The sequence below is a fragment of the Lottia gigantea genome, assembly GCF_000327385.1.
Source record: "Lottia gigantea unplaced genomic scaffold LOTGIsca_86, whole genome shotgun sequence".
NCBI classification, from domain to species: domain Eukaryota; kingdom Metazoa; phylum Mollusca; class Gastropoda; family Lottiidae; genus Lottia; species Lottia gigantea.
The window spans coordinates 702244-716896 of NW_008710834.1; the positions used below are offsets into that span (position 1 = coordinate 702244).

The following is a 14653-nucleotide window of genomic DNA, read 5'->3' on the forward strand; positions in this document are numbered from 1 at the left end:
TATGATGTATGAACTACCAGAAACACATGGTCACATGGCAATCTGGACACAGTGCTGGTCATTGGGCGATCCTCGGCAGTTTCTGTAAAGTTGAATCTGTCTCAGTAATGGATGGTAGATTCAGTTGTGTCTTCTTCACACATTACTTCCGTCATTTAAATATAGTTATCATTGTGTTCCGTGTTCTTTATTATACCAATAAGTACCAGGTAGTTCCTGTAAGAGAAATGTCTAATGGGTTCCCTGATATATAAAGGGAAATAAGCTACTGTCAATTTAACATTATACAACAATACAATTGGACTATCGACAGCCTATTCGACTAACAGAAATAGTCTGTTTTGAAGGGTATAGCCGGTTCAGAGGGGTCGGTTTAAGTCTAGAAATGTCAGCTCGAGCTCTAAATCTTCAACACTGGCCATTATACGAGTTATTTCCCTTTAATCCGTCCGTTCTCTTGTATAGCTGATGGGATTCACTGTATTCAACAGCGCTTTTCTCTGTTTCAAAAACTCTGTTTTATAACATTTTCCCATATCATTGATAAGTAATTAATAAATACAAGTGTTGAAAGCGGTCTCAGATAATTCCCAATGGTGGTACTATTTGATAGCTAGCCTTCTTTACTTAGATAACAATATCTAACATAATTTCAGTTTATCAAGGGTTGAAACTCAATTATCCTTTGTCGAATTGTACCCAAATTTGAACTTGTCCGAGATCTTGTAAATAGAAACATACATAATAGAAATAAACGCTTTGGCCTCAATCGCGTTCACGACCCACTTTTGTTAAAATAACAAAGTATCAAGGGTTGAAACTCTGTTACCCTTTGTCGATGTCGAATCGTACCAGAATTCGGACTTGTTCTAGATCTCGTGGATATATACTGTTACACCGAATTTAATACAAATCGGATACAAGCTGTGACCTCTATCGTATTCATAAGCTAATTGTGGACAGACGGACGGACGAACGGACAAAGACGGGCTGCCGGACGGATGGACAAGTCGATAGCAATATACGTCCACATTTCCACATGGACATATAAAAATCACTTTACAATCCTTCCAAATACACCAAAATTATTGATTGATTCAGATTATGAAATTACACTCTCAATTTCTATATACTATATAAACAATTTTTGATATTTTTTCATTACTTCTAAGTTATTGATGGAAATCTTAAATAAATAGCCAGACGACACGATTTTAATTATGTTAGAAAGAGCCCGTATTTTTAGACACCAGACTTGAAACATAACTTTTGTTACTTTTTAAACTGATACTACAATTTACAATATGGATGCCCTGTGGCGAACAATAAAAAAGCAAAAAATTTAAGAAGAGTTAGTGGCGTGTTTCTTCTATTACTAATATAAGACGTGGAAAATTTGGATATCGTTGCTGAACGTTGTTGAGTCAATTTTCTTGCCGAACAGTCTATCAAATAGAAGGTTTCGTTAGCGAGGACGGCGTTCCCTATTCAACAGTCTTGTCGCTTTGCTCTCGCTTAGCGAATATTCACAATTAAGGATGCCCCCATGCTGATATCCGCACGTGGCGAATTTTTTCACACAGTGTATCGACACGCGTATGCACGTGCAACCACGTGACATATAACGACCTAAAATCTCCTTTACGTGACCGAGAAGTGGGCAGACTGTTATTTGCTAACGGCTGAAATATGAAAGGCACTGAATGACAGCTGCTCTTCGTGAAATTTTGGACGAGTGGCTTTTGGCCCGGAAGAAGATTTGGATAGAGAGTACGGGTCACGTGTTTTTAATAGGTACAGAAGTTAATAGACATTCATAACCTGACGTCACGCAATTTAAAATTTTGAAACAAAGGAGCTTGATTTCGTTTGATTTAAGGTTTAGAGGAAGAGGGCGTTAAACCAACTGGTGGCGAGCATCCTATTAGAGTTACCACCTGCTTGCAAAAATCTTAAAATTTAATAAGCAGTGATATTAATTCTTTTGGCCCATTTCTGAAGTTAGGGATTTGAGGCATTACGAAAAACAAGAATAACAGTTATTTCGCATTGATGTGATATACAACTACATGTATTTAATAACATAAATGCCTCTCTTATCTGAAGATCAAGCAGGATAATCAAATCAATATGAAGTCATTTGAGTGTATCTGAATTGAGAACTGAATTTTCAAATTTACAGAACAATAGCGATGAAGTTTTTCTTTTAAAGAAAAAACAAAAGACCTTAGTTGAAAAATCAATAATAGAATTTACATACATGGGGGGGTCATTGATAAATATAAGAAATAGTAGAGGTCCCAAAATGGCACCCTGTAGTGCACCACATTCAAAAATGATTTAGTCTGATAATTTTATAAGCGAAGCATGTACGCTGTATTGTTTTGCTGTATGCTTTCTAGATATTTTTGAAGTGAACATCTCTACATTTACATAAAGTTTTTTTTTTATAAACAAAGACAATCACAATGTACAACATGAGATTACGCTCAATCCAAATTTGAAATTTGCGAAAGATGTCATAATAAGGCTATCAAAAGCAAGATGGGTGTTGCAGGGAAATGCAGATACCCGTATCCAGAAGTCTTACTTAAGAGCTTGATTGCTTGAAGCAACTGGCTGGCTTACTAATTAGAAATATACAACTAAACCGCAAATTATCTTCAAAACGGCGTTAAAGTTGGAGAGGGTTGGGCGAAGAACTCTGCATTTCAATTACCATTACTAAAAGTTATTTATCAAAACCGCAAATTATTGAAATTTTCTGTCAAAAACGTAAAAGGGTGTAAGGGTCACGTGGCATTTCGGAAATTTGATTTGAAAATCGGCATCGAAATAATTATTCTTAATTGTAAGTTCGGAAACTGCACAATACCACAAAACATTTGTCAAAACCTCAAATTCCACATGATAAAGAAAATTTGGTAGGGGTCATACGTAGTTGCCTGCGGTAGGGACTAACAATTATGCCGAATTTTGTTCTATTTATATTGATCATAACCGCAGACTTTACAAGGTTTCCTAAGGGTCACGTGTCAATAAGCACTAAACAAAAGAAAGTTTGTTTGATTCAGACAAGACAACCAGATGAATTCTTAATAATTGTTTCTTTCTCTCTCTTAATAATATTTGATTTCGTCAGACATTTACTAGAAGAATCACAGTTCCAAGTCGTGCAACCAAACTAATATAAGGCCAAAAGCTAATATTTTTAAAGAGTTTATATGAATTGAGCGACTCCGATGATTGTAATATAAAACATGAATGATGTGCTGACATACTCAATAGCAAAGCGACATCAGGTGTTCCAAGATAGCATGACTGTATTCCTGCATTGCATGCTACATGATTTTCATCAGTTTATTACGAAAGGTTATTGTTAAGTCAGAGGCAAGACACAAGGTTCTAAATTTTGAACGTTATCTTTCCATAGCAAATTTCAGAGAAGTTAACAGTTTTGACTATTAACGGCCTTACGCGATCCGCATCTCGATGATTTGTCTAAGTATGTGTACCCACCTCTTGTTTCAGGGCATACCTATGACCAAGTTTGTCGACGATGGTTACGCCAATTTGATTAAACTGGAAGTGAGGATGTGTGTGTGTATGAGGGGGCAGGGGGTCATTTTACAGCCTAAGTAAATATCATACTCACTGCAGTAATAACTGAATAACAATCGTGTTTCTTGGTTCATATTCATTTGGTAATATAATCATATTTCAACCCGTATACTTCACGTGCTATAGAATACTACTATCTGTAATAATATAACACGTGCATTACATGTCTAACCATGCAGACTTCCGAAAAGTAGTCCGTCGTATCTCATTCTTTGGAAATTCGAAAGCGCACGTGCCAAATACGATATCGTTTCCGACAAAAATAATTACACATAAAAACACGCTTTGTGGTTGTCATGGAAACACAATTAATTCCATTTTCCTATTTCCGATTTCGTGGAAAATAACCCGAATGTTCGCAATCGCAAATTGATGAGTCTATTTTCTGTGATGACGTACTTCCGGTGTTTTCATATCTGTCGTCTGCACATTGTTTAATTACACATTTTCGTGATGAATAATCGATTCGTATTTTAATGAAAATCTCAGATAAAGACAAAGGATTCCACCTTTTTAAGGATTTCTTTGTTCTTGTGGCATCATTGCTCACGATATGAAATAAAGTATCCTATTGATCCCTATAAGCCATTTTGTCATTATAGTTTGAATAAAACAACCAATTTAGGCCTTTAAGTCATCTATTAATTTCATATTCATATTGCAAAACTTAGTCGAAGAGTGGTGCCATCGACGCCATAGTGGAGAGATTAAAATACATATAGGCCAATCCACAGTAGTGGCGGCGCCAGTGAGGGTACAGAGGACTGACCTCGCCCAGTTAGCGGCTCTTACCTATGCGCTCCTACTGAGCTGCCGTATTTTCAATCCTATAAGTCACCCCCTCCCACCATTAAGTCAGTCAGTCATCCATTTACATCCAAGTCTCTAGAGGATCCACAGATCTTTTCTCGGTAAATTTACACGGTTTTTAAAATAATGGTCAAACTGGTAATAGTTGAAATAGTCATGTCAACAACTTGAATTGACGTGCGAAAAAAATGTAACGGCGTATATTTTGCAAAATCCAATGAAGTCTAACAGGCTAATTGAAAAGACCCTGACAACGTTGAAAGGAGCCTTGAGAGGCGACTTAGGTGAAATGATTGTCCAGTTTCTGCAGATAAAAGACAATTAATATCAACTCAAAAATTCAGCCGAAATCTTAAAAAGCTTTATTTCTGATAAACGACGGACCTGGTAGATCATTATCTCGTCCATAAATAGCACACTTCTTAAACAGACAAGGACTTTCTCTCCAGGCATATCTTAAACCAACCATGTGTTTACCATGACAACCGGAAGTGTTCAAAGTGACTGATGCTCCTTGATGGTGGGTTATTGGTGCTGCTACCCATTGATCATTAGAACCACAGTCGGTCTTTGAAGTTGAGCAGCAGATCTTAAATGAAGCACGATTTTTATGAATGGTTCTTATGAAAAAGACGGTACCGCTCTGAATAGTTTTCAATATGAACTTCTGCAATCATCGTCATCAGTGCACTTCTAATTATTTGCGCTTTTTTCCGTTATGGTCTTACCCTAGAACAGTGGTACGAAGAGTGCGAAGATTGGGTGACAGGGCTTTTGCGAGTACCTAACCTTATTTTCAATCTGGTCTCTACAAGCATTCCTTGATGAGTCTTTGGACCATAAGTATAATCATATAAGGCTGGTTTCAGCATCTCCAGGATCAGATAAGGTACCCTTACACAAAATCAAATTGTGAATACCTTTTGAAATTTACACTTAATAGAAGCCGTCAAAACTAACCTCGAAACCATTATTAGATCTAACATCTAAAACTGTATGACCATGATCATATTCTACTGTGAGTTGATTAGTCACGTGGTTATTAAAGGAGGTAGGAAAAGGTCCCTGATAATTTAAACCTTTTTGTCCATAAGCTACAGCTAAACTAGCTAGTCCTAACCTTTCACCTACATCTTGTTTAAATCGTGGATGGATTCTGTTGGATAAAAAAGAGAAAGTTTATGTTATCTAAAACAGCTGGAGGAGGCATCGCCATATTCTGGAATCTTCTATCTCGTTCTTTGACAGAGTGTCCGGCTGTACACTTTTCGAAGGGGTTTATAACCATTAATGGTTTATTTTGTCAGACGAAATCGCTAATATCCCACGCATGGATCTTGCATTACTGCTTTTGTATTTGTCGCAACAGTTTACTTACGTTCCGCGAGGTGAATTAAAATCAGGAAGATCCATAGCTACTGCCATAAAGGTATGCGGTAGTTTAGTGTTGGGAACATATCCTACATTTCCAGTTTGACTGAATCTTAAACCAGGGAAACCGCCAATACGGTTAAAATCATGTTTATTGGCAGCTAGCTGAAAGAAACAAAATGGGACCGATTCACCATTTGAGCAATCGTAGCCTACCATGCGTTTTCAGAATTATCCGCGTTTGAACGTTAAAATGACAACTCGTCTCTTCTTGACACTCCGGATATATATAAATAGAGAGTGAAGTTTCTAGTGTGGGGTATTTTTCGAAGGTATTGTACGACTTTCGTGTAATTCTTCTGATGACTATTTACATATTATATTCGAGACCCAAATCCACCCCGAAAATGGAGAACATGGCTTTTAATACGAACATACCTGAACAACACCAAAAGGAAACTTGTCACTAGTTTCACCCAATGAACCATGATGAAACTGTTGTCTCCAATCATTGACCATAGCTGGTTGTTGACAAACATATCGTTCTGGATGACCCGAGTTTGACTCCCCTTCAATGAAAGAATAACAATAATAATTTAGAATACACCCTCATAGTCATAAATGCAGGACTTACGCCCTTTATCTGCAAAAAAATGCCCACTGAAATCCTCTCCACCTATGAGTCGAAAAAAAACTTGACGGTGGCACTTTCCAATCCAAAGTTCTGCAACCGCCACTATGAAGGCATGATATTCCATTTCATTTTCAATTATTTCAGTGTATAAATGAATTGATTCTATCATACAAGTTAGAATAAATCAAATAAAATGTCAATATCTATTATAAATTGAAATGAAATTGTTATAACACTATGAAAGAATATCCTTACCTTGATACCATATAGCACCATATATAGTCATTGCTAACAATGGATTTATCATGGCATTCCATAGAACTGAATGACTATGAGGATTTCTGAAATTTTGACAACATAGGAGAGTAATAAAACAAAAATTTACAAAACAAAATAAAACGAACATGTATTTATCCAAAGTTTTGAAATTGACAATATATGCGACTATCCTGGGTCATTTTCAAGATCCATTCTGGATCAAAATGAGACTACCAGATCGTACAGTCTTTCTGTCGAGGATTGGCTGCATTCTCTTATGTACAATATATAATCAAATCGCTGTATTCCGTGATACAAAATTAGTGACAATTGCAGTCAAGGTATAAGACCATGTTCGTAATAGCTTGACACTGTGAAGATGATGGAATCTAAGTTTACCTTATATCGATAAGCCATATGCATAAATATGAATGTATTTTTCTGGGTCTTAATTCATTATAAAGCTGCTGTAGTCGTTAACCAACTTCTCAACCAAAAGCCACAAACGTTTGGGCTGACACTTATTTTATCATATCGGAAACTATTAATACGTTAGTTTTACCTTTTCCCTGTTTTCACAGGACATTTAGCTAGAGCACCGGGTGATGTCCAAGCTTCTATTGGAGTTCCTCCCCAAGCTGATTCAATCAGACCAATAGGATATTTACGATGTGTATTTACATATTCTCCAAATAGGAAACAAACAGCAGAGAAGCTTGGGACAGTTTCTGTAAGACAAAAGGAACAGTTTCTGTAAGATGAAAGACAAGAGGAACAGTTTCTGTAAGACAAGAGGAATAGTTTCTGTAAAGCAAGGGGAACAGTTGAGCTCATGATTTTCTGATAAGAAATAATTTAGTGAATGCCGAAATCTTCATCAGCAACCTGTTCTCCAAAAGTAAGTTCCGCTGGTATATTTATTTTAGGGCGTTTATCCTTCTGGGGGAGGCTGTAGACTTAAGTTGGTTCGGGCTCCTCTCATGGTAGAGCCCCAGCACAGGGTGTGTAGAAACTTAATTTGGTACATTTGTTAATTTTGTATTTTTCTCTTGGAGTGAGACCCCCCAAGGGTGGAGTCCCATGGACTTGGTTCAACCAGTACCCATGATAGTTGAGACAACGGGCAACCTTCAAGTAGAACTTACGTGTTGTTGGTACAGTCCAAGGTGTTTGAACTTTCTTAATATCAGTTAAGAGTGTTGGTGATTCGACATCTTGAACGTGAAATATTCTTACTTTAGTAAACTTTAAAGCCTTTTGAAGTTCGTATGCACTATTGTTGACCTGAAAAGTTCATCGTTCGTTCAAGAAATTTGGATTCGTTTCCAGTTCAGTTATAGTGTTTGGCAACTTCTCTGGACAGAGTAATGTATTAACCGAGAGTCATTCCAGGGCGAAAATGTGTAAGCGGTTGAAAGTTGACTTGTATGAAGTGCCCTCGGCTCGTACCCAGTAACAGTAAGAGTGGTCCTTGTCTATCAATAACCGTAATTCTGATTTTGGAAACTTTCATCTCCACAATATCAAACTATTACGAACTTCGTACTTATACCTTGGATGCAATAGCCACTATTCTTGTAACACGGAATGCAGAAATTTGATTGCATTATATGCCAGCAAATAGAGCCAATCATAGTCCTCAACAGAAAGGCTTTGAACAGTATGACTTTGTGTTCACAGACTTTCTGTCGAAGCCTCTGATTAGCTAGCATACAATTCAATCAAATCACTTCATTAACAAAACTAGGAGGGTTGAAGTCAAGGTATAAGTACGATGTTTGTAATAGTTTAACATTGTGAAGATTCCAAAATCAGAATTACTGTTATTGATAACAATGAACATTCTTACTGTTACTGGATACGAGCCGAGGGCACCTTCTAGTACTAGTTCGCAATTAATTCATATATGGTATACATAATATGGTGTACATATGTTTTAAGACTTCAAGATAATAGGGTATAGACTTACAGCACCAAACTGATATCCCATATTACTCTGTCCAGAACAGATCCAGACATCACCAAATAGAACATCATGAAGAGTCAGCTTTCCTTCTGAATGGGATGACACTTCTATAGTAAAAGGTCCTTCAGCTGTCATAGCCGGAAGTTTGAGTTTCCATTGTCCATTTGCTGTCTTGGTGGTAACCGGACCTCCATGTCCAACGATTTGAGCAGTTATGGTTTCACCATTCTTATCAGCAAATCCCCAAATGACAGCTCTTTGAGGACCTCTCTGTAATACCATATGGTCTCCATAAGATTTGGCAAATCGTAAAGCGCCATCGCAGGCTATAATAAAAACGTGACATATTGATAAACCAGAAAATATGAAACACAGAAAAAGAAAATTTAATTCTCGTTTCTTAAGAAAATGTCATTTATATACGGAAAACATAGATTTGTCCCATCTCAACATTGGTCTACTTTTAAATGCGCTTCCATTTTGGCGAAGGGAGGACTTCATGTGCATGGATAGACTTAATATCTAAGCTCTAATGAAAAAAGAGATGGTAAAGAGTACAACTTACCCAAAAGACCAGCAGAAAGCAGGACCAATATCGTCAATGTTGACATCTTGACGATATATTCAAATAATCATACAATAATGTGATCTTCGTTCACATAAATAGGTAACCTACTGATAAGCTATCACCAAGGTCATGATTCCATGGTATCTTTTCTTAAAGAATAATACACCACTGTCAAAATCTCGTCAAATTTTCTTTTTTTCTGATAGCTCAATTCTCTGCAACGATTTGCATTACACTATGTTTTCCATCTAATCTACACCACTGCTTCAAGTAGGCCTCGAAAGTAGGTCTCGGGTGGAGGCCTCAAAAGCCGCTCATCCCTCCATCACGGGAATATGATGGCTCAACCTAATCATACAGATCCATTATACTCGTCATCATAAGCGAAGCGAAGCGATTAACAATTTAGATGGTTTAAAAATTCTAGAATTAACTTAAAGTTATCCTAATGCAAGATCTTCAAGATTCCTGCAGAAAATTCGGTGGCGGTGATTGCCGACATGATTTCAGAATTGTTTCATCAGATTTTACATCGTGGCCTTTTCCTGTCCTTAAATTAGATAGGAGGATCGGATGATAAACAAAGTCTCGTTCATTAGACAAGGTGAACAACTGAGCATGGCCAATAGTTAGAAGTCTATGAAGAGTAGGCTAGATTACCCTGGGTTCTATGCATCATTTCCTTCATTGTACACTGAATGGTTTCGTTTTCATTAGCCCAATTAATATGTTATGAAAGTACATCAATTGTAGAGCAATATAGAAATATTAAAAGAACCTGAAACATGTTTCATGCTGTGCTATCTTCGGACAACTGACCTATACTAAAGTTTTTGTCTGGTGCTATATACATAAAATACATCTCAAAGAACTTTAATGTTTTAAAAAGCTTTATTTCTGATAAACGACGGACCTGGTAGATCATTATCTCGTCCATAAATAGCACACTTCTTAAACAGACAAGGACTTTCTCTCCAGGCATATCTTAAACCAACCATGTGTTTACCATGACAACCGGAAGTGTTCAAAGTGACTGATGCTCCTTGATGGTGGGTTATTGGTGCTGCTACCCAATGATCATTAGAACCACAGTCGGTCTTAGACGTTGAGCAGCAAATCTTAAATGAAGCACGATTTTTATGAATGGTTCTTATGAAAAAGACGGTTATCGCTGTGAAGATGAACTTCTGCAATCATCGTCATCAGTTCACTATCAATTTTTTGAGCTTTGTTTCTTTTATGTTCTAAACATAGAAAAGTGTTACGAAGAGTTCTAGGATTGGGTGACATGGTTTTTGCAAGTACCTAACCTTATTTTCAATCTGGTCTCTACAAGCATTCCTTGATGAGTTTTCGGACCATAAGTATATAAGGCTGGTTTCAGCATCTCCAGGATCAGATAAGGTAAAGTACGCTTTCGCAAAAAATTACATTGTGAATAAATTTACACTGTTTAGAGAAAAACCTACCTCGAACCCATTATTAGATCTAACATCTAAAACTGTATGACCATGATCATATTCTACTGTGAGTTGATTAGTCACGTGGTTATTAAAGGAGGTAGGAAAAGGTCCCTGATAATTTAAACCTTTTTGTCCATAAGCTACAGCTAAACTAGCTAGTCCTAACCTTTCACCTACATCTTGTTTAAATCGTGGATGGATTCTGTTGGATAAAAAAGATAAAGTTTATGTTATCTAAAACAGCTGGAGGAGGCATCGCCATTTTATGGAATGTTCTATCTCGTTCTTTGACAGAGTGTCCGACTGTACACTTTTCGAAGGGGTTTATAACCATTAATGGTTTTTTTGTTACTTTAAATTAGACGAAATCTCTAATATCTGGCATAACTGTTTTGTATTTGCCGCAACAGTTTACTTACGTTCCATGAGGTGAATTAAAATCAGGAAGATCCATAGCTACTGCCATAAAGGTATGCGGTAGTTTAGTGTTGGGAACATATCCTACATTTCCAGTTTGACTGAATCTTAATCCAGGGAAACCAGCAATACGGTTAAAATCATGTTTATTGGCAGCTAGCTGAAAGAATTAAAAAGTGACATATCATAAATATTTTTCGATTCTTCTGATTTTCGATAGGGTTTATCGTTGGGTGAACACTCACACCAAGGTTCGTCAAAATCTGACAAAAATTGTGCCTTCTAGATCTAAAAATTGAAGGTTTTAGAGAACAAGGGCAATAACTCATACTAAATATTTTTCGATCCTTCTGATTTTGGATAGAGTTGACCAGAGTTGGCTTTACCTTCAATGAAAGACAGTTCATCATTTTTGTTAAATGATCTTTTACCTGAACAACACCAAAAGGAAACTTGTCACTAGTTTCACCCAATGAACCATGATGAAACTGTTGTCTCCAATCATTGACCATAGCTGGTTGTTGACAAACATATCGTTCTGAATGACCCGAGTTTGTCTCACCTTCAATGAAAGACAGTTCATCATTTTTGTTAAATGATCTTATACCTGAACAACACCAAAAGGAAACTTGTCACTAGTTTCACCCAATGAACCATGATGAAACTGTTGTCTCCAATCATTGACCATAGCTGGTTGTTGACAAACATATCGTTCTGGATGACCCGAGTTTGCCTCACCTTCAATGGAAGATTCGTAAGAAACGTCTAGCAATATCTGAAGAACCAAGGTCTATTCTGAGAACCAATATTATTAGAAACCAACCCAGTTGTCCATAGCACACTTTTAACATGTTAATAACGGTTTCTAAATGTATCTTCATGGAATGTGATGTTTTCCCTGATTTTTCAGTAGTTTGTCAAACTTTTCGCAAATCAACTGCATAGAGATTGTAAGTCATAAGCAGTAACCTATGAACAATATAAGGAAGTTACCTTGATACCAAATAGCACCGTATATAGTCAATGATAACAATGGATTTATCATGGCATTCCACAGAGTTGATGGATTGTGAGGGCCTCTGAAATTTTAACGGTTGATAGAAGCTCTAGGTGTTAAGAGAAAGTATTGTAAATTTAATTTAAACAGTTGTTAACCCCTTCAATGACATAATTAACCAGACACGGGCAAAGATAGGTGATGGGGGTTGAAAGACTACACCGTGTGAAGAAAATTACCTTTTCGATGTATGAACAGGACATTTAGCTACAGCACCAGGTGATGTCCAAGCTTCGATTGGAGTTCCTCCCCAAGCTGATTCAATCAGACCAATAGGATATTTACGATGTGTATTTACATATTCTCCAAATAGGAAACAAACAGCAGAGAAGCTTGGAACAGTTGCTGTAAGACAAGGATTACAATCCAAAATATGACCAAAGTTGAAAGGTTATTCATTTACAAAATATGGTCTAGTTATTAGTTTTAATAGCTCAAGGACTAAAAAGATAGATTTAAGGCTTATGGTTAGTTCTTTTCCCAATTTTCTTCGCAGTATTGTATTATTGAAGATGGACAAACTGCCAGTTTGTGGATCTAGAACACGAAAAGTGAACATATAGTCAAAGACTTTGGTATATACACAACCTAGAGCATATGGTACCTCGCACAACCTAGAGCATAATGGTACCTCGCACAACCTAGAGCATATGGTACCTCGCACAACCTAGAGCATATGGTACCTCGCACAACCTAGAGCATATGGTACCTCGCACAACCTAGAGCATAATTATGGTACCTTGCACAACCTAGAGCATATGGTACCTCGCTCGTTTGTCTTAGGCTGTATATATGGTACTTCCGACTGAGGGGGGATGAAAAGGTTTCGTGAGGTGAGTCACTGCTACAGACGTATAAAGGGTAAAGATCTTACTTGTTGTTGGTACAGTCCAAGGTGTTTGAACTTTCTTGATATCAGTTAAAGGTGTTGGTGATTCGACATCTTGAACGTGAAATATTCGCACTTTAGTAAATTTTAAAGCCTTTTGAAGTTCGTATGCACTATTGTTGACCTATAGAAAAATTGGAATAATTGCGGACATCAACGACAACCAAAAACAACAAACACAAAAGCGACAAACAAATAAAAGTGTAAAGCACAGCATCAGCAGAAATAAGGCTGCCATCTAAAAATCTATATGCACAATCATTTCAATAAATATGCACATATCCAACTGGAATATGACCACTTACAGCACCAAACTGATATCCCATATTACTCTGTCCAGAACAGATCCAGACATCCCCAAATAGAACATCATGAAGAGTCAGCTTTCCTTCTGAATGGGATGACACTTCTATAGTGAAAGGTCCTTCAGCTGTCATAGCCGGAAGTTTGAGTTTCCATTGTCCATTTGCTGTCTTGTTGGTAACCGGACCTCCATGTCCAACGATTTGAGCAGTTATGGTTTCACCATTCTTATCAGCAAATCCCCAAATGACAGCTCTTTGAGGACCTCTCTGTAGTACCATATGGTCTCCATAAGATTTGGCAAATCGTAAAGCACCATCACAGGCTACATGAAAAGATTATCATAATATTTTAACATATAATTTTCATGAGATCTTGAATATGTTTTGAATTTCCAAAATGGTTTCAATTAGACGTACTAATATGGTGGATACATTACGTCAAGAATATAGTTTATGTTACTGCAAGTGAATTCTAGTGGCTTCAGACTGAAATCTTAGAAACTTACATGAGAAGCCAGCAGCAAGAAGCACCAATAATACTACTGGTGACATCCTAGCGATCTAACCAAAACTTTTTCACTTTGTACGAGTCCGATAGTGAACAAGTACCGTTAGTGAATGTTGAAATAATGTTGACTCAAAGCTCTATATACGTACCAATAAACGGAAGCTATCTCGAAAAAAACTAATTCAGTGGTATCTTTCTTATCTAGTAGACAGCTTTTGTCATTTGTTCCTTTTTATGTATGCATTTACTTGAAAGATCCTATCTGGAAGTACTCTATGCCACAGTCAAGATACCGGCAAAGGTCGAGAAGCTTCGAATTTGTCTAGAATCACTTCCCTGTAATTGATATAGATTGCTTCGATTGCAAAGCAGTTTAAGTAGGGTTACTTGACACATAGACTTCAGACTTCATTTAGGAAATTTTATGGTCGTTATAGCGAACTTCAGAACAAATATTACAAATCTGTTTCTTGCATCTTGGCTGATTTCTTTGTTCAGTCATATTGATCTGATTGTATCCCATGATATTGAACTAGATAGTAGTGGCGGGTGTGTGCACGAAGCAGACCATGCTTACTCTTTTCGAATCACCTGATGGTACTTGTCTTGGAAGGAGTCCACTACTATAATATTTTTACTCTTGATTTTGCCATGCTTTGGACGAGATTTTGATTAACGGAATTGTCTAACGTGTACGGATTTTTATTCAGACTGTTTCATGAAGAATTTTTCGGTATTTTCACATTTTTCAAATAAAACGAGATTTAATGGGATGGATTCACTATA

The 14653-nt window shown here is 36.9% G+C and overlaps 1 protein-coding gene across 1 annotated transcript; it reads right to left on the reverse strand.

Moving 5' to 3' along the window:
• Window positions 1–4783: 4783 nt before the first annotated feature.
• Window positions 4784–13668, reverse strand: LOTGIDRAFT_133687 (hypothetical protein; the record flags this gene model as incomplete). Its single annotated transcript, XM_009067790.1, has 8 exons — window positions 4784–5074; window positions 5467–5587; window positions 5810–5967; window positions 6241–6371; window positions 6692–6777; window positions 7257–7409; window positions 13018–13178; window positions 13360–13668. Coding segments are annotated over 8 exons (1410 nt in total), but the record flags the coding sequence as incomplete, so codon positions are not given.
• Window positions 13669–14653: the final 985 nt, after the last annotated feature.